Source organism: Sylvia atricapilla, chromosome 2 (genome assembly GCF_009819655.1).
Source record: "Sylvia atricapilla isolate bSylAtr1 chromosome 2, bSylAtr1.pri, whole genome shotgun sequence".
Taxonomy (NCBI): Eukaryota; Metazoa; Chordata; class Aves; order Passeriformes; family Sylviidae; genus Sylvia; species Sylvia atricapilla.
Genome location: NC_089141.1, coordinates 27,286,077 through 27,313,027, shown reverse-complemented (window position 1 = coordinate 27,313,027; position 26,951 = coordinate 27,286,077). Strand labels below are relative to the sequence as shown.

General features: G+C 38.4%; 1 protein-coding gene across 1 annotated transcript in view; it reads right to left on the bottom strand.

The window, feature by feature from the left end:
* Window positions 1–26,951, bottom strand: part of MAN1A2 (mannosidase alpha class 1A member 2) — a 131,988-nt gene that overhangs the window by 88,459 nt on the left and 16,578 nt on the right. The window contains exon 2 of the mRNA XM_066341184.1: window positions 13,189–13,444. Coding sequence (XP_066197281.1) covers window positions 13,189–13,444 — 256 coding nt within the window. The remainder of the gene's footprint in view (window positions 1–13,188; window positions 13,445–26,951) is intronic.

Below are 26,951 nucleotides of genomic sequence, written 5' to 3'. Positions count from 1 at the left end.
CTTGTCAAACTGGCCAATTCATAGCTATTGGAATGTCAAGATGAGGCAGGTAAAGGGATCCTCTCTTGACAGGTAAGAAAACTGCAGCATGAGAAACCCAGTAAAAACCTGGTCACAGGCAGTAAGCACAGAAGTCCCTCTGAGAGCTCTCACTAATGTTGTCCAGAGCAAGCCTACAAATTGCCATTTAAAATTGTTCATTAACTTAATATCACAAAATCGAGACTCACAGCATCGATCTGATGGGAAGGAAGCTCAGGAGGTCTCTCCTGTTCAACATCTAAGTGATGATGTTCAAAGCATCATCACTTATGGGATCAGACAGAGCTACTTAAGGCTTTAGCCAGTCAGGGTAGACTTAAGTATTGCAGACAGTCAAGGCTTCTGTGAAGGGTCCTGCTCTGACCTGCCGCCTGCCAGTCCTAAAAACTCTACTTGGGAAAACAGACTTAAAGGTTAGAGGATGAAACCGAAGACTGACCAGTGCACTCCCTGTGTTTGAAAACAAATAGATGACTAAACAACGTGACCATGATGTGGCAGATCGAAATAACTGGCTTTCACATAAGGGAAACTGGGCTTCTGAGATCTTTAGATGCCCCAAATAAATATTTCATGAAGGAGAATCAAATAGCCATTGACAGTCTAGCTTTGTAAAAATCTGATGGTACAGGCAAATACCAGAACAGATAAAAACTAGCTAAGTCCAAGAGAAGAACTTGTTTCCTCTCAGCAGAATGTTAATTGTGGAATATTTCACTGTCCTAATTTGCTGTGCTTCTGGGGGGAAGGTACATATTTTATTACAGAATATTTAGTTCTGAAGAAACCCCAAATAAGTATGCAAATTGCAAAGGGCTAAAACAGAATACATACAAGAAGAGATGTTTCTATATATAATTTATCTTAAGAAAATTGTATTAAGATAGAAACTGCAAAGGACTACATTTCAATGGATGCATGAATTAATGCAGAAGTAACTTAAGAATACACTAGTGAGACCTGAAAGTCTCTTCAACACAAGAGACTAAGACACAGTCAATGGCATCTACTAAGACTGAGATAAGAAATCATATTTTGAGGAGACTAAGCTACTTTGATAGCCCCAAACACATCTGTCCTGCCTCTCTGCCTACCCCAAACACTAAGAATATGGTGTTCTAAGTCCTCAAAAATCATCTATTACACTAAGTAGCCAGCTGATTTTTTCTAGATGAATGCTGACCATTACTCTGCTTCCCTCCACCACAAAGCAAGCAGATTAAGTGATATCATGTTAGCAGAGAACTGCACATTACATGCAAGTGAGAAGCCCCACAGCTCTTGCATACAGTATTACGTTTTGTAAGGATGATATGCCAAGAGATCTTGTAACAACATGGAGATTTCTGTTACTGCCAGAACAGGTAGCATATTATACTATAGACACAACATCTATACTACTGGGAGCAGTTGGGCACACAAAGTTTTGGAGAGACACAAGAAGACAGATGCCTCTGACAGCTACAAAATTTTACTGAGGATGGCATTTTGGCTCAGGAAGTACAAAGAACACGAACTCCTGATTGAAAAAACAAAATTATTTCTATAGCTACACTAGGTAGTGTTTGCATAGTGAAAGCGGGAAATGCTGAAGAAAAGCTGCAAGCTTTTCCTAAAACAAAGCTCTGTCTTTAAGAGGAGAGGAAAGTCTCAGAACTGACTGGAACCTCAACACTACAGATAACAGCAAAAAGGTAATACTATTTGCAAAAAACTGTACCCAGCCCTTAAAGAACTCAAGAGAGGCACCTTAGGCTTAGTAGAATGAAAATGACAAGCACGGATCAACAACCGAAAACCACAAGACACACATTTCCATAGCTGAAATCCCCATACCTGACAGCAGTTTGTCACAGGAATGGATGGGAGCTTGGGCATATCATATATAGAGATCTTGCAAACTGTCCACCAGAAAAAAAAACAGTTTTGGCAATGGACTTTTTACTGACACCATTAATGACAGATCTTGCTTTCAAAAGCAAAATCATTCATAGGGTATTGGTCTGTTGCATACTAATCTTCAAAATGTTAATTATGAGATGCAATGGAAATATCAACCAGCAAGATGCTGCTGCAAATACAACTTGGTAATTCTATAAAGAGACTATTTGGACTCTGCTGCAAAACAGACAAAAAGGCAAGAAGCAAGACATGCCAAATGAAACTGCTTTTGTAGGTACACCATTATCTAGTCGGTTTTGATGACTTTAGAACACGTTCATGGGATCTAATCCTCTACAGCCACTGAGAAATCAGGGTTTTATAAAGAATTTTTATAAAGACAGAGTGGCAATGATGTCTTTTCACAAACAATAAAAGGAGGTTACAATTACTGAAAAAAAGATTTGTGAAGAAGTTCTAGCACTACAGCAGCATGTCAGCAACAGTAATTCAAGCTGAAGATTGGCTCAAAACCCCCTTTCCAGTCTTAGAAACAGGACAGGCAACTGGCAAACAGAAAGCAGGAGTCCTGAGAAATAAGCAAAAGAAACAATTTTCTGGCAAATTGCTGTATTTACTGGTTCCTGCCATTCCATCAGGAACATGCATAACAGGCAGCAAATAGGTTTTGCTCTCAAAGCAGTGTATTCTGCTAAAGGGTACAATTTTGAGAGATTTATATAAACCACCTTCAAACTCTGTTTTAAAATTAACCAAGGACTTGCAAGACAAAATTACTGCTCAATTGGCAGATTAAAAATTAATAACCATTTTCCTACTCTCTGCAAAGAATCCTTTTTGGACATTAATTTAAAAAATTATCTTTTCCTTGTATACTCAGATTTTTGATGAAACTTAGAGAACTTTTTTTTGTTTGTTTTCTGGGAGCTGTATCTGAAGAGAAATTATTTCAGGCACCAGTTCATGCCTTTGTCACGCATTTTTGAACATTGTCACTGAAAAGATCTGTTTGGAATATGTTCCTAACACACAGAGAACACTGGGTTTTCTTTTACTGTCAAATCTGGTAACAAATCCATTACTAAAACAAAAACGCTTCTCAAATGCACGCAAAGTAGGAAATTCTTTTTGCTGGCATTAAATACTTGAAGCCTTAGATGCCTGATGAAATTACATAGGAAAATCCTTCAGATTGGCGAGAACTGGAACAGTAGATGTAAAGAGTCTAAATTTGGAGAGCTTGCAGCAGTGAACATTGTTCAAAAATGTTCAAGAAGCCAAAAAATATTAATCCAAGGTGATGCAGGTATTTTTGACCTTGTGCATCATCATGATTTCAAGAGAACATGGTATTCACAAGACTGACTGGTGCTGTGTTGTTTAGAAAAGGAGAGCCTCTCGGATCATCTTTGTAAACAACCACAACTGCACATCAGTCAGGAGGGAGAAGCTCCTTTCTTCCAGTCTTGTCCTTTTAGGCATCAGTCTGAGCATGTCCATCAGCTTAGCCTTGCACCTCTGCCAGTTTTACCTTATGCTTTTTGAAGCTGAAAGGCTAGAACTACACAAAACTTACAAGATGCAGGGGCACCTGAGCTTCCCAAGTTACCATAAGAACCTCATCTGTTTTCTTCTCCTTCTCTGAAATACTGAATATCTGCTCACGGTCTGCCGTTGAGCACTACAGTGACATTTCCAAGAACTATAAAAAACACAGTTTCTCATTTTGAAGTGTACTAAGTCACCTCACAGCTTTTCATACTTAGCATGAATTTGGAATCCCTCCATCTCCAGCCCCAATATGCATCATTTTACATTTAGCTGAGAAATAAAAAAGGAGATTATCACTCAGTCCCATCAGGTTTTTCTGCAATTCTTCATGTTGGCAGAAAAGTTGTCATACCACTACTCATCCATTTTCAAACTCTAAATAATTAATTTGTATAATTCAGAGCATGGATCCCCAGCACATGCCCTCTGTGGCCTCCACAGCACTATTTATCTGTACTCTCCATTTCCCACCTTCTAACCAATTTCTCCAGCAAACACACTAACTATCCTCCATCCCACGGCTGCTCGGTTCAACTATTAGCAGTGAACCTTGTCAAATACTTTCTGAAAAACTATGCATCTAACTATCTCTCTCTTGTTTACATGTTTGTTGACTCTTCTGGGGATCTTCTATGGCTTTGGACACCATGGTATCAATAAAAATAGAACATGACGTCTTATCTGTATGCTCAGCGCCTCTACTCTCTATTCTGGTTTCTGGTAATCTCCAGTTCATTTAGCAGGCACAGGGTTCTGCAGTGCTTTGGTTTCCCCTTGAATCCCTTTCAAAGATTGATGCCTTGTTAGCAACTATTCCTCTGGTAACAAAGCAGAAAATAAGAATAGATGCCAGTGATGCAAATCAAGAATCCAAATCTCAGAGCAAACTAATTAGAGTGAACTGCAGGGAGTTTCAGGTAGTCCACTATTGTATGCAGATGGTCTCTGTCTTAATGGAATGCACTATAAGAGGTTAGTCATCAACTACCAGCAGCTGACACTGTGTATCAATGACTTCATTACTATCAATACTTGAGAGCTAACATCATCAGGAAAACTGCATGTTAAGAACACACTGGCATATATTCTGTGGAGCTGCTCCAGCAAACATAGAGGGGACTACAGAAGAAATTATGTAAAGATGACTAACAGGAACTTAACAGGATGCTCTGGCTTTCCAGACTTTTCAAAGTCTCCATAGCTGAAAACATACCAATGGCTACTTGTATAATAGATCATGTGTAATTTAAAATAGAGATCCCTTCAATCTAGCTGTAATTCATGATTTTTATTACCAGCATTTCTGTTTTACAGGAATAAATGGCATATAAAATACAAAATTTAAAGAAAAAATAGCAGTATGGTCAATTAGATTTCACGGAGACTTTTGATTTACCCAGTTCTCAAGATAAGAAATTTACCTGGAGTTCTACCTTTTTTCTTTGGCTGATATTATCAGGAAAGTGAAATATTTCCGTATTTCTTTGATTTTAATTTGCATTTATGAGTTTTAAATACTTCAAATGTGCTAATTCATTGTTGAAAGACAGGTTCTTCTCACAATGGTCTGGAGAAAAGACATCTTTAATAATGAACACCTTCCTGAATTTTTAACATGCTTCCAATACTGCATGACTGCTGGAGAATTCTGTAATTTCTACAACTTGACCAAATTGATTCATTTTTAAAATACCCTCAAACAAAAGCTTGCATTCTTCATGAGTAGCACATTTTAAGTTACTAATCAAATCAACAGGATGTGCAGCTGAAATATTGCAAATGAAGCTTCCATTCTTCTATTACAGTAAAATAAATACACCAAGCTGCAAAGCTTCTCACAGACAAATGACTGATTTAGTAAATGTAAAATGAGCTCTTCATAAAATCATTCCAACAACCTGGGGCACAACTTAGTTCAGAGCCACTCCTAACATGCCCGTACTGGCTGAAGTGCCAACTGAACAACACTCATTCTAATATATAAACAGAAAATTAGCTTACCAACAGGCTTGATCAAAAAGATCCTTAATTTACAGATTACACCACTTAAGTAAAATCAAGCTTAAAGGAGTATAGCAAAACTAACTGAAAGTCAACTTACCTGTTCTCAACTTGTCAAATTACATTGGAAAACGCAGAACACAAAGAATCCAAACAGTGTGTAAACAAAACCAACTAATAAACAATGTGTGTGTATACACATATATAGATACAAAGAGATTGTTACATGCACACGCTTACATATAAAATGTGTGTGTACGGATTTTATACAAATATTCACACAGCAGGGAGTTAAATATGGAAAAAGTTTGGTCATGATACTTAAGTCCTTCACTTTCAGGAACTAACTGAAGGAATATAAGTCAGGAGCAGTGAGCTACAAAATACAGCACAAAACTCTTAACAGGCATGGATTATTACAAACTGATGTTGCAACCAACTAGAAGTCCAAGTAAATTCAACCAAGGAAACAAAGACTAAAGTGTCAGCAATAATGAAATTGTTCTAAATTGGTTTTAGATATTGAAAAAAGGTCCCCCAGTCACAGAAGGCAGCTATTTGGCTAGATCAGAAACATTGCAATTAGAAACAATAAATGACATTAGCATTGAAAGTTGTATGAATATTAAGTATAAAAAGAGGACTTAGGCAGCATGAAAAGATCTCTGGATGATTAAGTAATTCTTTCTTCTATACAGCTCTCTTCTCAATAACCACACAAAACAGAACTCAGGTAAAGGGATACTTAGTATTTTTAGCCCAATTCCTTAAAAGATTGAGGCTTATGCAATCTTACTGTCTATACATCCATCATTTGACACATACATTAACAGTAGCCTTTTAATCCATTTTCTAATTTCACACTTTATTTTAAAGAGCTGGAGGAACTAAATACTCTACTTTTTGTGTTGAGGAAAAGAAAAAATATCTGTGGCTCAATACGGCAAACAGGCATAAATTGGTGCCCTGACTGAGACAAAGGCAGTTATAATTCAACCCTTTATTCATTCAGGGGGCAGCATTTAGCACACCAGTAGCTCTAAAGAAGGCACAGAACACACTGCAATTCATGCAGTCAAACAGGAAGGTAAGAGGATATTCACAGCAACAGGTGCATGATGAGCAGAGGGTGGTATAAGGGGATGTAGGTCAAAAATCCATAGGAAACCATTAGTTTTGCTGCTTATAAAACAGCCTGTTACTTCTCAACAGCATTAGCAGCCTCTTGAGTATCATCCAGAGACCATGATGAAAATACATTCTAATTACTTTGCTTCTTGGCACATATCTGTGAGTACTTCTGACATTCCCTCCACTAATACTAAATAAATTCACTTCCTACCTTCCCTTCAAATTGGCAATATATTATAACTAATTTTAAAAGAGGATAAATGGAAAGTTTTGCTGAGGGAAGTTCACTGGCAAAAGAACTCAAGTCAGAACATCCCCAGCTTCCCAGACAGACTTGTTCCTTACCTGTGCAAGGCACCCAAACTTAACTCTTTCTACAGGTGTCATATGTCACCAATGAGCTTCAAGTTGGAATAGGTGACCTTTAAAGGTCCCTTCCAACCCAAACTATTCTATTACTCAATGACCTTTAACTCAGGTGCCTCTACTTCCGGGACGTCCATTTCATAACAGCTTTTGCTTAAATGTCTTCTTCACCGTGGTTTGTTTTTTTTTTTTTTTTTTGTTATTTTTTTTTGTTTGTTTTTTTTTTTTTTTTTTTTTTTTGTTTTTTTTTTGTTTTTTTTTGTTTTTTTGTTGTTTTTTTTTTTTTTTTTTTTTTTTTTTTTTCCTCAGCCAGAAAACTGTGACACACAGGAACAGAACCAGAATTTTGCTGTGTTGAGAACAGCTTATCAGAAAGGTATCATCTTGGCATTCCATTTCATTAAACATAAGGGCTTTTAAACCGCACAAGTAAGACTGGAACTGATGCCTTGGGAAGGCTGATCTGAAACAGACGACTAGACAGAGCCAGAGAATAAAGTAGGTATTTATTAAAAGGCCTTTTACAGGTACACCTTGGGCAGTATGAGATCCTGGCCAGGGCTACTCCCAAGATGGACCCAAAAGAGTCACAAAATGGACAACTGGTCACGAGGTTTCACACTTTCATTAAGTTTTGGTCCATTTGCATAGTGGCGTTAATTGTCCAATTATAGTTTCAGGTTATGAAGTTTCACCCACCTTGTTCTCTCCCCTCAGCCCCCGTTGTTTATGCTTTTTTGGGCCTCAAACTTGTCATGGTTGTCCTTGGTCTCCAGCAGAAAAAGGATTTGTTTTGTCTACCTACTCTGTGAAGTCAGCTTACTAACACAATACGAGGCTCAGAGCTACACACCTAAGCAGCACAGAATCTGAAAAGTATGAAAGCTAAAACTTAAGGCATCAGATCAGACAGCAGCTACAGTCACTTCATAACTCTACCCTACCTCTGTGGACACCACACTTCCTCTGAGCTCAATTTTTAAAAAGTGTATTTACAATTAGAACTGTGTAATTACACAACTGCATATCATAACAAATACAGAACAAGTAATAGAACAGAAGCTCCAGAGAACTCAGATTTCCCAATCTATCTGAAGTCTACAGCATTATTATTTAGCTGTTAAGTTTACTATGTGCACTCATGTAACACTCTGGAGAAGCTGTCCTCCAGCTGACAGGCTTGTCAACAAACATCATCCTACCTCAGGATAGTGAGATTGGAAGGGACTTCTAGAGGATATCTGGTCCCACTTCCCTGCTCAAGTAGGGTAATTTGAGACAAGCTGTCCATGTCCATTCCCAGTCATTTTATGAGTATTTCCAAGGAGGAAGACTCCACAATCTCTGTCGGCAACCCTCTCAATAAATGATGTTTGATGATGTTCAGATGGAACTTCCTCTGTTTCAGTTTATGCCCACCACTGAGAATCAATGATAAGAGCCTGGCTATGTCTTCCTCATATCCTCCTTCCAGGTATTTTTGAAGAGTCTCTCTCTTTCCAGCCCAGCTGTCTCATCCTTTGCTCAGACGAGAGATGGTCCAGTCCCTTAAGCATCTTTGTGGTCTCTCACCAGACCCTCTCCAATATGCTCGTGTCTCTTTTATACTGGGGAGTCCAAAACTGAACAGAAGACTCCAGGTGTGGCCTCAGCAGTGCTGGGCAGAGCGCGGGGATCACCTGCCTAGGATTAGGACCACTATTGGATGAAATACACTAGTTCAGTGTGGGGGTGGGCGGAGCCCCGGCTGCTCTGCCCTGGAGGGAGCCAAGCTGAGGAGTCAAGGAAGAATTTCGCAACTTCACCCTGAGCCCCTAAGACAAAGACAAACCTCCTAGCCACGGCGACCTGTCCAGAGACCCACAAGCCCCCTCGGGATTTTATGTAGATCTGTTACAATTGATTGGTTCTGTACCCTTTTCCTCCCACCTTGGTGTCCCATAAAAACCCCTGGGTTTCCTCTGGTCGGCAGAGGTTCCTCGTCCCTAGATCCCTTTCACTGGTACCTTTTCAATAAAGTACCACCTACGGAAATTCCATACGAGACCTCTCTCTCTCTCTCACCACGGCCGGCTAAAAGAGGGGCTAACTCACAAGGGCAGGAGCTGAGAGCACTGAGCTGAAATCACTGAAAACTGAAATCACTGAGCTAAAAAATCACTGCTCTGCCCGATGCTGAGAAGCCCCTCTGCCAGCTGAGGAGCGCCCTGAGCCCCCAAAAAGCTGTTTCTAGCGAGACATCCTTTGGGGTGGCTGTGGCTCTCTGAGTCCCAAGCAGCGGACCCCATCCACCAGCTGGAATAGTTCAACAAGTATCCTAAATGAGTGCTGGCACTAAGATAATACTGTGGCATCTTAGGCTGATATTAAAGAAAACATGAACCCTGAATAGACTGAAAAGAATTACAAAATTTTACTTATTTGACTGGATAAAATTTACCTTCCCAGAGAAATAAAACTTACTGTAGACCACAGAGCACTATGTAATGATTACATTAAAACTGAAAGGAAAAAAAATACTCTGAACACCTTTAAAGAACACAGTAATGGAAATTAAGTGCCAAAATTCCAAGTGCTCAACAATTTATAGCAAATTTAACTTGGAAAGGAAGCCAATGACTTCCAAAAGACAGGATTTATTCTTCATTTCTCTGCATTAATCACAATGAAAAGACACATCTTAAAGCCTTGCTGTAAAATTATACAAGTTGCAGTTACAGTCGTAAAAAACCCAAGATTTTCTATCTTCAAAAATTTTACATAGTACAAAAGCCAAAATATGAATGCAAAGCTAAAGTGTATGTAGCAGCAAGAAGATTTTTCAATGTGTTTGTTCTTAAAGTACCAGATAATTAAAAAACTACAGCATCTTTTAAAAGCAAGCCAATATGCCAGAGAAGGCCTATAAAGCATGTATGGTAAGCAAGTGGAAAACCTTTACTTCTCAGAGTTGTCACTGTGCATCTAAAATAATCAGCCAACTCACAAATGCTCCTTATTGAAATAATTAACAGCTACTTAGAAGAATATAGACAGATTATACAATTTTGTAAATTAAACTTGAGAATGCAATGTAACACTAAATGTAATTATCAGAATCAAATGACACACAAACAAAACCAGTAAGATGCAGATTCTGCTCCCAGTTGTTTTACATGATCTTAAGAAGCCTCCCTCTCTGTGCTCAGGAAATATTCCTATTATATAAAGCTTTCAAATAATTTGCAAAGCTCTCTTAAGAGCATTACACAAATTCTTTTTTACTTTTATATGCACTTCTTTCTAAAATCAAAATATGCTTTCTTAAAATATTAAACTACTGCCAGACAACTTCTGGCACTTGATGTTAAAAAACAGCCTTCATCAAGTTGCTATTTGGAAAGGAAAACTGGTAATATATTTTCTGCAAAAACAATAGAAACTGGATCCTCATTTGAAAATTTTCCAGCTTTTCTCCCAAATGTAAAGACTCGTGTGTTACAAACAGCGCCCATCATTCCCCAAAATTCTACAGTTTTTCACCATTTGATAGGAGGTGAAATAGGCTGTATAACAACATTTGTTTTGGGAATTTGAACAGTATAAAGCTGTTCTTTGAGAGTGAAGCTCCTCAAATATGTATCAGACTATCTGGATTAGTCTACACTGGTTGCATAAAACAGTGAGGGAGGACCTCAGCAATGAACATATTTCACAATGCACTTCACATTGCTGAAATCGCTGCAGACTTCTCTGAGACATCTGATGCTCTCAAAAACATTTTGTTTCAGACAAAATATTATTCATGTGACAATATTAATACATGTTTTATCTCAGCCATTGTTCCATCAATGGCTCCTCAGCATTACCATTTGTCCATTCTCCCTAACACACCTCCCACTCCACTGTTCTATGCCTTCACATATCTAGCTGTAGAAGTGACAATCTTCAGCCTTGCATGAAACAAAAATTAAATATTCTAGAGATCACCTGGTAGCTACAGTACTAACATGACTGAGTCAACGAAGGCAATTCATATAACAAAGAATTTCCAGTCATGCTCCCGTGATCCTGGGCTGTTACGAGCACAGTGTGCACACGAGTGAAAACTACTCCAGACAAAGGCATTATTATCCTAACTGAAGGACTTTGCCACTTAAAACATAGTCCCACAAACCCCCATGGTCTGGTAATGAAAAGCTACACTTCAGAAACCATAATAGTAGTCATCAACAAGTTATGCAATAGAAAAACAGCTTGTCAGTGTGACTCACACGTAGGCTGATCACCAAAAAAAGGAGTAAGGCTATGACAGCACAAGGTGTGTGGCAACTGCAGCTAAGTATCACCACCTGGTGATTCTTACTCTCAAACTACCCTGAATTCCTTACAATTTGCTATACTTTCAGGTTTAGATCAGCAGGAATGGTCCAAATTTTACTACTTTTTCATGAGACCAAGAAAATTGCCATTCTATACTGACCTAGCATGTATAATCTTTCAGTCTACATTTTTATCAAACAACCTCAAAAATGCAAATGCTAATTTTCAACCCCCCTTCCAATTCCAGACTTGGTCTATAAGAACTTCGGTTGATTATTTCTTCCAGCTAGTTCTTCACTGTTAGCTGTGCTCAGAAATTTTGCATTACTTGGCAAAACCAGTTTTATTCTATGCATTAAATCCATCTCAAAGGTATTTTGCTACAGTAATCTGCAATAAAAATTAAGAAGTGTGGACATCAATGCTCAATGCTCACGTTCAATGCTCACCCTACAAAAACATTTAGAAAAGCCAAATGTTCTGTATATTCTCACTGAAAACATTTGCAGACAAATCAGAAGAGCCTTTTCAAATCCACAATTCAATGCTGTCCTTCAGGAAGCAGCCCTAATCAAACAGGGTCAAGGAGGTCCAATACTCCAGACACAATTTCCTAGGCAAAAGTACTTCTGCAGTAACCACTAACAGGCACATCTTCCAGGGAAGGATTTGCCATTTCAGATATCTAGATTGTGACAGAGCTCTATATGGAGTAGCTACCACAAATAGTGATACAGCTCCACACTGCATCACTCATGTATAAAGAGCAGCTGCTCATTACTTGGTAAGAGTGGATTCCATCTAGCCATCATTAATATTCAAAGTAAAATTCCAGTTTGGGACACCTAACCACAGAATAGGTGATCTACCCACAGAATGGCACGTAATTCAGCTACAACTCCTTCCTATGACAAGGACAGGTGTATGTCTGATTTCCTTTTTGTTTTATAAGCTAACTAAACTCAGTTTACAATTCAGAAGTAGATTTATCTGATGTAAATACTAAGTGCTATTGTCCTGGACCTTCTTTAGTAACAGAGTCTGTGCTTGTCTACATCTGGCCTGAACCATTCCTGCTTTGCTAAACCAATTTTTTGGCATAAAACTAATCAGAGTGCAGGGAAAAAAAAAAAAAAAAAAAAAAAAAAAAAAAAAAAAAAGAGAGAACAGTTTGGCTGTACAAGGTTTCTGCCATAGAAAGTACAGACTCAGAGAAATGTCTGGCAATAATAATGGAAAATTGGCATTGCCAGGACAAAAAGAGGAATTAGTCTCACAGTTGTGAAGAGGATAAGACTACAAACAGGAATTCCAATAGCATAAGTTGCCACAGAACCAAAAACCTAGGCAAAGATCTTAGTTTGCCTCATTTACCTGTAAAACATCCAATTCACTTAAATTTACTCAATTTTTAGACCTACTTAAAATGTATCTTGAAAAGTATGTGATAATTTGGTAATCTTCATATATTAACAGAAGGTTTTCTTTGTCCTTATCTTTTTGATGTAATGTTTTAACATCTAAAACTATGTGACACGGTAACATATCCCATTCTTTGAAAGGAAACTCACAAAGTCATGCTCTCCTTTAAAGATGTTTGTTACTGTTCCATGTCTTAATGACAAACTCACTTTGAATACATACCACTAAGCTGAAGAAATTCCTTAAAATAATTTTTAAGTTGTTATCCAGTGAAATATTAACACTCCAACACCAGAAAAAAAAACATGCAACAATGCTGATGTTCATTAATACTTGTTCACTTTTAGTTTACTAAACGATTTGTAGATCTGTTTTTCTTTTTTAATATAAATCATAGCAACTAAATGCCATAAAATAATTGCTGTCAACCACAAGAATGGGTAGGACCACATCATCATCAATCATCTTTACCTCTTTAACTTTGTTCCTCTTCTCTCGGATATCCGGGTCTGCTGGTTCTCCGCTGTTTATCCCTATCAGGTTTGGTAAAGGAACAGGGGGCAGTGGCTTGCTGTCTTTCTTTTTCAATTCCTGCACTACTTTGTTCTTTTCTGTCTGAATCTCAGCTTGAATCTCATCCCGTGATTTCTTCAATTTCTCTTTAGCCTCCTCCAGAGCCTTTTCATGATCTGCTCGGATCTTATTTCTCAGACGTTCCTCTTCTTCTCTAGAGACACAAATGCCAGTCAGCATCTCATTACTAAAAACATATTGCTTACAAACAAACTGCCGCTTCAACAAAAGCCACATCCTAAGTTGGTTTTCTCTAAGCAATTCTAACGATTCAGACAAGTTTATTGATTTATGTTAGTGCACAGTCCTACATTATTTTTGCCAGGAACCCCAAAAGAACACCACACACGTCCACAACCCTATTGTGGAAAAATTTATCATAGGAATTTTTTAGACTATTGTAGTACCTTTGCTTGTCCACTCAAGAATTTAGAGAGTTGTACTTCAACTACAGGATGTGGGCAGAGGTACATGTAGCAATAATTCAATAATATTTCTTTTAAGAAATCAGAAGTGCTCTTCTTCACTTTCTCCACAATAAATAAATCATACACAACTTGACAAGATCAGAAGTAGCCACTAAATAAAAAAATAAAAAAAAAAAATCACAGCCACTTCATTTATTAACAACCCCCACCACACCATGTTTTCCCTTCAATTCACAGCTCACTGTTCCAATCAGTACAGTCTTAAACCATCAATCCTGAAAGCAGAATTAAGTTAAAAGCCATTCAGGAGCATAAGAGCTTTTGGTAAAACATTACTTTGAAATTCACTGTCAACAAGACCAACATCATCTTGGTTTTTAGCAGTATCTCACAGTGTAATCTTTAATGATCAGTTAAGGTTTTAAAATTTGCACATAAAATGAAGAGCACTGTTCTAAAGCTTGGTTTAAAAAAATTATTCCAACAACAGACAAAAATGGCCCATTCCCGTCCAGAAATATTTCAAGGCGTCAGAAAGACACACGTCAGACTCTCAATAAAGCACTATCTTTTCAAGCTTCTTTAAAATCCAGAGTTGCTCAATGACTAATGTAAGCCAAAAAAAGTTGTAGGCATTTAAAACAAGCATTAGGTTAAAAAAAAATGCATCGTTATACAAAGAGAACTTTATTAGCCCTTACGTTTTCCAAAGTGCTATTAGATTTGCATTTAAAATAAATTATAGCAGCATTATTACCTTCCATATATCAGTACTAGGAATACAAAGCAACATTTTAATAGATGCACTCATGGCAACGCTTTCAAACTGAAGTTTTTCAACCACTTTTCTCAATATGATTCCCACCACATCCATATTTTTCCCAAACAATAGAAAAACAAAGGACTGATCTCCTCAATTTGACTGTCAAATTCAAAAACATTTATACTATCTAACAGTATCAGTGCCTCTCTCCCTTAACTGAGAAGCAAAGAAAAAAATTTTCAAAGCAGCAAAACACTATTCTAAATAAAGAAAATAAGTAATACCCCTTAGGATAACTTTTGCTTCTACTATGACCCACTTATATGAGAAAATAACTTCCTTGAATTTCTGCAAAAGCTGCTCACACTCTATCATGGCAGGAATATGGTGCTCAAATATCAATAACAAAAGCAGACTAGACTTTCTACCACCTGGAAGATCTGAGGCTTTGGAAAGCTTTCCCAAGGCTAGCAGAGGGCTCTGGGTAAGATGCAACCAGAGAGAATGAGAACAAGGTCGCCAGAACAAGACATCGCTCCCACAGTCATGTTCTCCCCAAGAGACAGCACGATGTAAAGGATCCAAAGAGGTGCTTGACAGAGAATGAGAAATCTGAAATGTTACTGAATGGTTAAGAATCAAATACTTCAGTGTGGGAATAATGTATTTTGCATGTACATTTTTCATATTCAAAACTCAGTATCTGGAGGCAAGTGACAGTTTTTACTTTCGGACCAAACCCACTAACATTGTGCTGATAGAGAATGAAATTCTTTTTGCAAAGGATCAACTACCCCTGAAATAACTACATTTTTATGAGGCAAAAGGTAACAGATTATTTCAGACCTAAATAAAAAGCTTGTCAAGGTACATTTACATTAACCTAATTGTTTCCTTTATAAATAGAAATATGTTTGGTAAAACACATGGTTAACTTGCAAGCCCCCAAATGTAATCCCCCATGTGAAAAAGAATTGTAAAGTTTGAGTAGTTACAGTGAGTCTGATTCACTGAAATGAGTCACTGCTGATGTGCTTTGTGCACCTTCACAACTGCACCATCAATATCAAGTGGCAGGAGGATTTTGCTTTTACCTTTTTTTTTAAGTTTTCAGTTCCAGGTGCTGCATGCAACAACCACAATATAAGCTCCACCACCCTACAAACTTCATCTGTTTCTAGATTCAAACTGCATGAAAAGCCATAAATTGAAAAACAAGTTTTGAACTCACATCTGCCTAGACTGCAGGAACCACTGTATAAACATACAAAAGCTGTTGATTTCTACAGCACTATAATCCAATTAGCATCATTAAGGAAGTCTGAATGGCACAGTCTGCTTTCCTTCAGTCACTCAGAAGAAAATACACAGACTCAATAGAGATGAAAAATCACAATGCTAACTGTATGGTCAGTTCAAAGCCTTTCTTCTAGGAAGTGACATTTTGAGATAAACATAAGAAAACAGTAAGATGAAGAGAAAGGTCAACAGGTATTTGAGGGAGTTTACAGGAGACAGTAGAAGAGCTTCTTCTGCAGACACATTCTCTGTGCAATTACCAATGATGGACAGCACGAACAACATGATATGTCATATTCTACATGCCAGCTGAAGACATATTTTACCAAATATATTCAAGTATAAGACCCTGATAGAAGAAAAATCACATCCCTGAATAACAATACCACATGTGTCTTCTGAGTTCTTAAGCAACAAGAATTTAGTGAAAACACAGAATAAAGTTAAGAGAATGAGAAGACTGATTATGTGTGAGCAGCTGACACCCCCTCAAGTCCAACAAGTTCCCTAGCCAACAGAGGAAAGAGTAAGCAATAATTTAATACATGCAGAGAGCACTATATTAAAATACTCATTATTAGAGACCTCAGAAGTATCAATCTAAAAATATAAGATTGGAGAGAATCCCAGGATAAACAAGCATACCAAAACCTGTCAAACTGTTTCCGTATCCCACCCCCGCTTCCAAGCAACATAAGCAAGCTCTTAAAATTTGAAGTATTTTGAGTAAATCTTCAAAACCTTACCTAACAAAGTTATTTTCTTCCAGTCATCCCAAAAGCTTATTCAAAAGTCTGAAGAGAGGCTCAAGTACCATAAAACTACAGCAGCAGCTACTTTAAAACAAGCAATGTTATTAAAATAACATGTGATCAGACTGTTTCTGCCAAGAAGAACCATAAATAGATCTAATAATTAGAATCTGAAACTAGAAACAGGTGCAAGTTTTTTAAACAATCACTGCAATGAGCTACTGCAGCTGCCTATGCAGGAACACTGTACACGCTCAAAGTGTCCATGAGCTGCCTAAATATCATCCAGAGAAGACCACAAATTATAAAGCTTGACACCCAAATCACCAACTAGAACTTAATGTGCTTTAATTATGCACACAGTAGCAAGTCTTCTGAACAGCTACCAAGCCTCACTTGTCAAGACAATGACTTTTGTTAAAAGTCTTTAATATCTGCTGTGACACAACAGGCTCTTTAGAAACCAAACTGCAAAAAAAAAAACTCTAAAAATTCGTTCAAATTTCTTTGTGGGATTCAAGACCAAAAAAACAGAAATAAAAATTAGAATATAGTCAAGAAAAGCAAACAGGCCACCAGCAACTGTTCTTGCCACTAAGAAGTAGGCCACTGGCTTACTACACCAAAAGGACACACAGTTTATTATCATTTGGATTTTCAGCAGATGGATAGACAACTGTTAGAGGACATAAATATTTGTGTAAGCCTATCATTCAGAAGTAACCTCCTGTGTGGAAATCATGAACTTTTACCCTTCGGTCAAGCTTGATCTTCAATTAGAGGCTACTTTCAGAGACAGTGAAACAAACAAACAAACAAACAAACAAACAAAAAAACAAACAAAAAAAAAAACTAAAACAAAAAAGTTTGAGAGCACCTAAAAAACATTTCACACATTAACTACAAGACTTTACTCCTGTCTTTCAGCATACACAGTTTCACAATATGCCCATGTATTACAACCTCATTATACTCTCTCAGGATAGGGTGACTATATATTCATGGCATACAAGAGGCATGGAGATGCATATACTGCCCCTCACATGATTGGAGTCTGAAGGAGAAAGAACTGGAAGAACTGAGCAGTTGTGCTGGGTTTTGTCCTTGCTGGATCACCCTTCCTGTATGGATGGCTACATTACACTTTACTGTCAAGCATGTACAGAACAAAAGGCTTGATTTTTTTTTTTTTTTTCAAATGTTTGGTTTTCATCATGATCATGCTGCAAAATTTACCACTTTTTCCGAATTTTCTGGGCTGCTCTGAGATATCAGAAGTGCACTCCTGAAGGAGTACCACAGCTGTATGTGCCTGTGACAGCTGAAGAGGGAAGCTCCACCATTAACAGGGAGGCTGTTACTTAGCCTTCTTCCCCAAGGGCGTTAACAACAGTTCATTATGACATCAGAAGAGAACATATCTAATACACTTTGAAAAATTACTGTTAAACAACTTTTCCATATACAGAAAGCCTGTGGAAAGGAATCTGGACACTCTTGGCAATTTCAATGGTAAGTTGAATCTGAGTCAGCAGCGCCCTGGCAGCCAGGAGGGCCAACATTGTCCTGGGAATCTTCAGGCACAGCATCACCAGCAGGGCAAGGGAGGCAATTGTACCACTCTGCTCTGCAACTCAAGCCTCACCTCGAGGTGCTACAATATAAGAAAGACACTGAGCTATCAGAGAGTGTCCAAAGGAGAGCCATCCTCTGCTGGTGAACCATCCTCTGGAGAGGAAGCCGTATGACTGGCTGAGGTCACTTGGTCTGTTCAGCCCAGAGCAGAGGACACTGAAAGGAGACCTTACTGCAGTCTGCAATTTCCTCAGGAGGGGAAGAGGAGGGACAGGCACTGATCTCTTCTCTGTGGTGACCAGTGACAGGACCTGAGGGTATGGCCTGAAGTTGTGTCAGGGGAGGTTTAGGTTGGATATTAGAAAAGGTTCTTCACCCAGAGGGTGTTTGGGCACTGGAACAGGCTCCCCAGGGCAGTGGTCACAGCACCAAACCTGACAGAGTTCAAGAAGTGTTTGGACAACACTCTCAGGCACACAGTGCTACTCTTGGGGCTGTTCTGTCAGTACTAGGAGTGGACTCGATCCTTGTGGGACCTTTCCAAGTCAAGATACTCTCTGATTCTGCGAGCTATCACCCAGAAAATTACCCCAAACCCCAGATTCCTTGAGTGGTTTCTTTCAGATATCAGTAGAATTTATTTCTAGCAAGTGGTTAGGTTTGCATATGACATGAGCACTGTTCCTCAAACAGAAGGAACATGAGACAGAATCCTAATTCCACTCCTATCACTCTCTGCCTAGTTTTAGCTGTTTTTCCTCTTGATCTCCTTCATCTTCCTACTTCCTACCTTCCTTTGCTATTATTTGCACCAACTTAAGCTTCACTAACTTGCTTCCTTGGTCTTCAACAAGGGCATGGTCACCACTCTGGATGCCAGTCCTCCTCACTATAATCATTCAACTTATTTGGACAATGCTAGGGAGAAAAGGGAATTCAACTGACACAGGAACTCTCCTTGAATCCTAAATACTCCCACAAAGTCTATGCAGACCTTCTCAAAAAAATTTTTTCTTCTACTCCCTGCAAGAAATGATGCCCCTAATTGATCTTGTTTGCAGCCAAATCTCAGACCAAGAATCTGGGCTTTCAGCCACCTTCATCACTGCCCTCAAGACTTCTCATCTCTGTGATGGAACCTCACAGATCCTGTTTAAGATCTGGTCTCTTTTTTAAACCAAAACCTTAGCCCCTGACATTTCTTTGTAGATAGCTGGGTGTCACCTTCAAGGCTAATAAACTGTAACTTGACTTTTAATCTTCCTTCCCTATCTTTTGTTTACCAGTGGAAACTTCTCCATTGTCCAGATTGCCAGTGTCTGGGCATTCTTCCCACTTTCTAGAACCCGACTACACCTAATTTATCTGCTTAGTTGCCAAGTATTTTAAATTCAGTCTTTCTTAACCCATACCATTAGAAGCCTTCAGAACTCGATTGTGCCCTTTTATCTAGCAATTACACCAGGAAGACAAGTCATTTAACTATTGACATCCCTAGACTTTCTGTATTTTTTCCCTGCAAGTGTAATTCATCATATGCATTTTTTAGACACACTCAGAAAACATGTCTACTTCCAGAAGCAGCTAAATTCCAGTATGTTAAATTTATGGATTTCTATGCTGGTCATTAGAGGCCACTTCTGGTTGTTTCCTTTACACTTCTTTACTGTATCTACCTAATTGTTTTCTTTTGTCTTGTAATTTAGGTATGGGCCTTGGAAACAGCTCTAGAAGGAGGACAAGCAAAATCCTGGGGGAAACATATTTAGAGAGAATTTCAAAAACACAGACTGAACGGGCACACAGAACTTGCAGAAGGGAGTGTAGAGTTGAGGCACATCCCTTATGCATGAAGTCCTCTACAAAACAAAAAGACACTGAGTATTCCTTGGTATCTTGTATAGTATTTTGGAACATAGCCAGGACCTTCATGAATCTTCATATGCCAATAATTTATTAATAAAGAATGTCGACATAAAAGATAACTCATAGGGTTTCTTTACAACCGTAATAAAAAGAACAAAACACACCTTCCAGTCAAGAATAAAACAGTACAGCTAAGACTACCAAATGTGGAACACGTATAGCCCTTGAAGGAAGAAAAAAAAAAAAGATATTCAGTTAAGGGATCATCCTTTGGGAATTATTTGCTTCCTTTGTTATGAATATTTACATGAACAGAATTGGTAAAACTTATTTTGAGAATCTGTCAACTGGTGTGACCATTAGCAAAGACACTTGTACCTCACCTCTGTCTACAGCAGCCATGCAATTCCAAAAACCAACTTAAAAAAGGATGAGGGTGCCAAGCTCAGGAAGCACTGCTATAGCTGGTACAGTCAGCTTTAGTTTTACTAGGGAAGAAAAGTAGTTGTTTTCTACAAACACTCCTACACTTGCACTTATATGAGCAGCCAGGCATTTGTCAATGCTAAGAAGGGTCACTAGAGACTGAGTAAACATTTTAAGCTTACATAAAACTTCTTTGGTTTGTAGTTACAGTATCAGCTGAAACAGATTTTTCAGAACAATCAGATCTACTATTTCAGGAAGAAAAATAATACTTCTTAAGACTACAACAGCAATGAATGTAACTTTCACTAGTGGTGAGCAAACAAAATTACATGTTTTCACCTAGATATAAGCAAACTCATTCAGTTTTCAGTGTCTTAATGTTATTTAGATACAAAATCACTTGATTAGAAAAGGCAATAGTTGCACAAAGTTCAACAACGTAGAGTTTTCAATCACTACAGCTCTATCAAACATCTCTTTTGTATCTCTTCTGCTCCTCCAGTGTAAAAGAGAATACAACTACGTTTGCCTAAAGGCACTAACACAATCAAAAATAGGCATTATTTCAGATTTTCTGATGATTAAAGGAACTTGAGTTAACATCTGCAACAAATTACTTCTGTGCAGAATATTAAGCCTCCGCAGAACAAGGTCTTAAATCTGTCAAAGCACTTACAATGCTAATATGGAGTGGAAAAATATCTTTTAGGAATCAATCTTATGCCTAAAAAAGGACTCTGAAGTCTGCTAAAAGTTCAGGAAATTTAGGATCTCTTCCTGTTTCCTCAAGAAAACTGAATGAAAAGAATGGTGATATATTGCCCTGTTTTTTATTTAAAACTATTTTAAATAGCTTCCTGTATCCTAGCACCATACTGACTGGAGCACCAGATCTTCCTCTCCAACTAGTTCCCAAATGAGACAGACTTAAGTTTTTAAAAGGAATAAAGATGAAAGAACGTTACAAGAAATGGGAGCAAAAACTACATACAGACTACAGGAATAAGAAACAGAAAAAGGAATCAATACTGAACAAGAGAATTGGGTAGGATAAAAAGTTCACATTTCTCCTTTTGGAAATGAAAGGTTTATTTTGATGTGGATTTCAATCCACCAAAAACTTGTCGGATTATTTTGATTTAGGATACATTTCAGAAGCCCATTACAATTAACAATGTCAAACCATAGCATTTTCTACTACAAATCACTCTAAGTCACTGGAAACACTGCAGCTATACAAATTTAAACATGTATATAGCAATGTATTTACACTCTACTCACTACAGTCAAGTCTAAGACAGCACAGACCAACATCTTGCATACTGTATTATTTATCAACACAAAGAACAGTTTGATGAAATCAGAATAATACGCAGCTGGTCCTGTAACACTGAAGAAATAATGAACTGAGGTCTCCTGCAAGACCAATGCATCATCTCTGATTCCTATTGAAGAAGGAATTTTTATAAATAAGCATATTTACACACAGGACAAGGCAGTCCCACTGATGTTGATGGCACAGATCAGAGACTGAAGCATATGCTCAAACAGAAATAAAAGGAACCAGAGTACTCCCACATACAGCATTAAGCTCTTACGTATTATTTCTAGTCTACTACTATTGCCCAAAACTAAGTTTCCAACAAGAAAAAAACCCAAATATTTAAACCCATCAACACAAGCCATAAAAGCAAATAAAAATAGTACATTCTATGAATTGGCATACATCACAGAAGTTGCTGCAGTCTGAAGCATTACTGCATTTTCCATATCACTCAATGTTCACCTTTCGCAGAGGTCACCATGCTACAATCTTCACAAGCATTACTTATTTTTCTTTATTCTATATAAAATTGAGTATTTGTAAACTCAAGTTTTTCACTATGATAAAAAAATGCTGCTTTGATAGAAGTTTTTCTGGGAAAAAGTTGCTAACTTAGCTACCCAACAATAAACAGAATCCTACAATCAGCTAGACTTAGCTAATTTTAGATTAAAAAAAATAGATTCCAACACCTAAACCCCAAGAATATCACTGATTTCTGCTACACCTTAATTTTCACCCTTTCAAGCACATGCAGACCCACAAGCTGCACAAGAAATTACTGTTCTATAGAACATTTGATATTGTTTGGAGTGATTAGTTTTTGATTTTTCAGAAACATAATTCTTAAATAATTTTTACCTAAGGAAAATGAACCATGGGTTCCATTTTGTACACCACCAGCAATGGTTTCAGTGTATGCTCTACAGAAGCTTGAATTACATGTTCATCACTACAGTACTGACTTGCTGCTCCTTCACCCTCTGTACCACCCACATTGCCTAAGAGTTGTGCCAAGACAGGATGCTGGGTTCAAAATCTCAGACTTGTACAGAAATTTTGGGAGAATATGGGGACAAACGCAAGAACATAGTGACAACAAAAGAACTGCAATTGTAAGTGTGCATTATACACAGTATCTTGCTCTCTCTCCTTTTCTGATCTTCCCAGAATTATAAATCTCTCTTTTATGTGATATTACCAGAAGAAAAGAAAAAGTTTCTGGAAGCACAGCAGAAAATCTCCAGGAGTAATGGAAAGGACCCAAATAATGGCCTGCAGAAAGTGAAGTTTTGAGTAGGAGCCTTAGTCAGTTGAAAAAAATTCTTTTGTTTCTGCATATGCACATGTTAAAGCAAAGGAATTTTTAGCACATCTACTGATGTGCATATGCCCTTGTTCAGGTTGTTCAGCCCAATAAGATAATGATATCTGTTTGTATAATACTCCACAAAGAGTTTTTGAACATTTCACCTGACATACAGAAACAGCAATACATAAAGTCTTTAAACAAAAGAGAAACAGGATTTTGCCTGTTACCTTCATAAGATTATAGCTTGAAAACTTTCATTCAGCAGGAATCAAAAACTTGCTGCAATCACTGTGTAAGATTATCACTGTGAAAGTTGCATTAATTCCTTGCAACGGGAAGTGCTTAATACAAACACTTGAAATACTTTATAGAACAGGACAGCCTCACTCTCCACATGTGATAGGACAGATGCTTCAGTGACATTCTACACACACATAAGCTTGTTCTAAAATGAAAGAACAAGAGGGGACATACTTTAAAAGAACTTGTTAAAAAAAAACCAGAAACACACTATATGTGTGATTCCAGGATGAACATCAGAAAGAAGAAAACCCCTGGTCTACTCAGGTTTTGAATACAAGACCAAGCAAACCATAACATAGACCAAGAAACTTTCCAAGCAATGGTTAACAAGCAAACACCTCTAAAAACCCCCTTATTTTATTTTGTTAAGAACAGGGTTTGAAAACTTTATTTAGTTTCAAATAATAACCAGAAAAAGTTAGACACCAACTGTGAGCAGCAATATCTTACTGACTTCTAGAAGTATCAAGTAAGCAACCTTAAGAACAGAACCTGAGACAACAGAAAATAGGCTGACAAAAGATATTTGTCATATAGAATTGTAGCTGGGGGTAAGGTGGTGTTTTTTAAGAAAATTAAGAAGCAGCAGTAACTAAAAATTATGACAATCATTTCAATGTTCTTGTATTTCAAAACAGAAATCCTGGAGCTTTTTATCATTAAGAGAACCCACCATTTGAGCTAGTAACAGGAGGCTGTCATCCTCTATCTATGTAAACAACAGAGGAAGAGAAAATACCTTGACAGGGTTTCATACATATCAGATCACAGCAAAAAAAAAAATGAAAGAGACTCCAGTTACAGTTGCACATTATATTTAAGCTGATTAATACCTAGCTACTGACAAGTGAAAGGTCCCAACAGCAATAAGGCAAGAATCTGCTGGAAACTGAGGACTACTGGATAAAAACATGGTGAGATAAATGGTAATTGGACAACCAAAACAACACCTAGAGAGACCACAGATCACCACCGCATGCACAAGCCCTGGCAGGTTAAGCTTTGGGAAGCTCTTCTCTGACAAACTCATAGGAGACCCATCTGCAGACCCAACTTCCAGCTGGAGAAGTGACAACACTGCTTTCACTGCATACCTGAGATGGAGAAGTTAACCTGTGTGCCAAGAAGATATCCCTGGGTAAGTAAGAGTTGCACACCATCAGCATGGGTCCCCTGTGGTGGTGCATGTTTTGGATTTTACTTTGCTTGCTCCGTCATTTGAGTTATTTCCAGAAAGTTTAATGTAAAATGGTTTGTTCTTTGCTCCCCTCCTGTTCCTTTCCCTTTGTTCTTCCCCAAGTTGTTTGTCAGATATTCATTAAGTGTCAATCATTAATTACATAACCCTCTGGTCCTGTCAGCCACTCTGGGGCCTCTCCCTGCGTCCAGAAAACTCCAAGAGAGGTGTTGAGTGATTGGGCAGAACCAAGGGGGTCCCCTCCCATTTGGTTATGATTTGATGTTGCACCTGTATGCCACGTTAAGAGTCACTCCTTACTTTTCTGTTATTGGTTTGTCACTGTACCTCATCCTTGAGACCCACCCCCCTTTACAAGTTGCTCCCCTCACATTCTCAGGGTCTCTTCTAACACAGAGCCCTGGGGTGAGGATCCCCCTGATCCAATAAACTCTGTAGCCCTGTCTCCGAAGAGTCCCGTCTTTTATCTCCTGCCTTTGCTGTGTCCCTGCTCTTGGTCAGCCAAGAACCGCCAGTGTCGTCATGGTGCCAGGGCTGGCTGAGCTGGGCCACACAGGCAGCTGCTAAAGTCCCCTCTGCAGATCAGCAGCCAGATAAAGGCCAGAACACAGCTTCCCTGGCATTGTCACAGCCAGACACCTATGGCTACAAAACTAGTACTTCTGTAGAAACAAGTCAACTGGCACATAAGAATGCTTGGGTGTCCATATATGCTGCTGATTTAGTAGTTTAAAGACTGATTGTGTATGACTGCAGCGTTACTAGAATGATCAACTGTAACAGCTGAAATATTGGTTTACAGATAAAAGATATTATAACCCTATATTCCTTATATTGGTCACCATCTCTGTGCAAATCATTCTTTTCTCGTGGCTTTAGTGGCCCTGTAAACGCAAGCTCACATATTCCTTATGCTGGTACTCAGGAAACCGGGCAACAAGCCATTCAGCCAGTGGTGAGCTGAGCCAGCTGAAAAATTATGGATCATTTCAGGCCAAATCAGGTCTCCTAACTGGCTGACTGCCCAAACACTGATGTTGGGGCTAGAATATAGTCAAGATTAAATGTCTGGGGACACAGCAGAACAGGAAATGAGCTTCAAAGTGTTTCAGACCTGCATTCAGGGGTATTAAACTAAAGCCCAAGGCACAAGTAGCGTGTTTTCTGCACACAAATTCACATTGCTATTAACCACTACTCTCCATGGCAACTCCCTACTATCACTTCTGTCTATTCCATCACTCAGCCATACTGTTTCCCCTTCTCTAGTTTACACCACTGATATCACTTCTTCCAACAGCAAGTCACTTCCTACCATCCTAAATTTTATTTATGTCTTCCTGACTATCAACTTTCTCCAAATGTCTCCTCTCACCAGAAACTAATCAGAGGCCTTGGGATCTTCATCAGCCAATGCTTACCTCTTTACACCTGAGACAACAATAATCTTTTTCTACTTAGGGAAAAAGAGAAGGAAACCAAAAAGGATTATTGCAGGGTTATCCTACCCTTATCTATTTTCTCCAGCTTTCAAAAAAATAAACTTCTGCTCCTCACCACCACCAAGGTCCTCTGCTAGTCCTCAATCTAACCCCTCCCCTCTGGGTTCAGGTACTTCCTTCCCTTTTCCCACCCCCTATATTGGGAAAATGAGAACTATATCAACTGAAGGAATATCTTCTTCCTGATGTCTGTGTTCAAAACAGATAGCAAATAAGATAGCTCCCTCCTTTTACACTCCGAGTCTCCTTGGTAGCCCAATGTCCAGCAGTAAGCACCAAAACTCTCACCAACAGAAGAAAAACAGTTGGGGAAAGTTAGCAATTTAAAGCATCAGCGACTGATTTTAGTATGGTCTTAAGTCTATAGTATGGTCTTAATTGTTCAAATACCAAATAAGTTGACAGCAGAAAAACACAAAGTGAGAATGGCTGCTACAAAGTAAAAGTAGCAAGTGGCATAAAATGCAGACTCAGAGATGGCAAACTTTCAGGTAAGCAGATGGTACCAGGCTTCTCTGCATGGGAAACCCTCTGGCAGGTCCTACAGAGCCCTAAGGAAGTGACTGCCCTCACACAGATGTTCTGTCGACTCAAGCTACCACATTTCCATAATGCTATTTTAATCACCCATCAAAAGCTGCCTTGCACATCCCAGAAGCAACACTGCTTTAAATATCTGATTGGAAATTCACACACATTGCTGAGATTTGTCTTCCTCCTGTACCAGTAATTGTTACCGTATGTCTTTATGGTAAATTGACACCTGTCTATCAATATGTTTAAAATCAGAATAGTACTCAACATGCATGGTGCCATAATAAGCCCTGCACTGAAATGTTGTATGGCAGAGATTGAAGAGAAACAAGAGGGGGACTGTCCTGGGATCTCCCATAGGAAACTGAGACAAGCT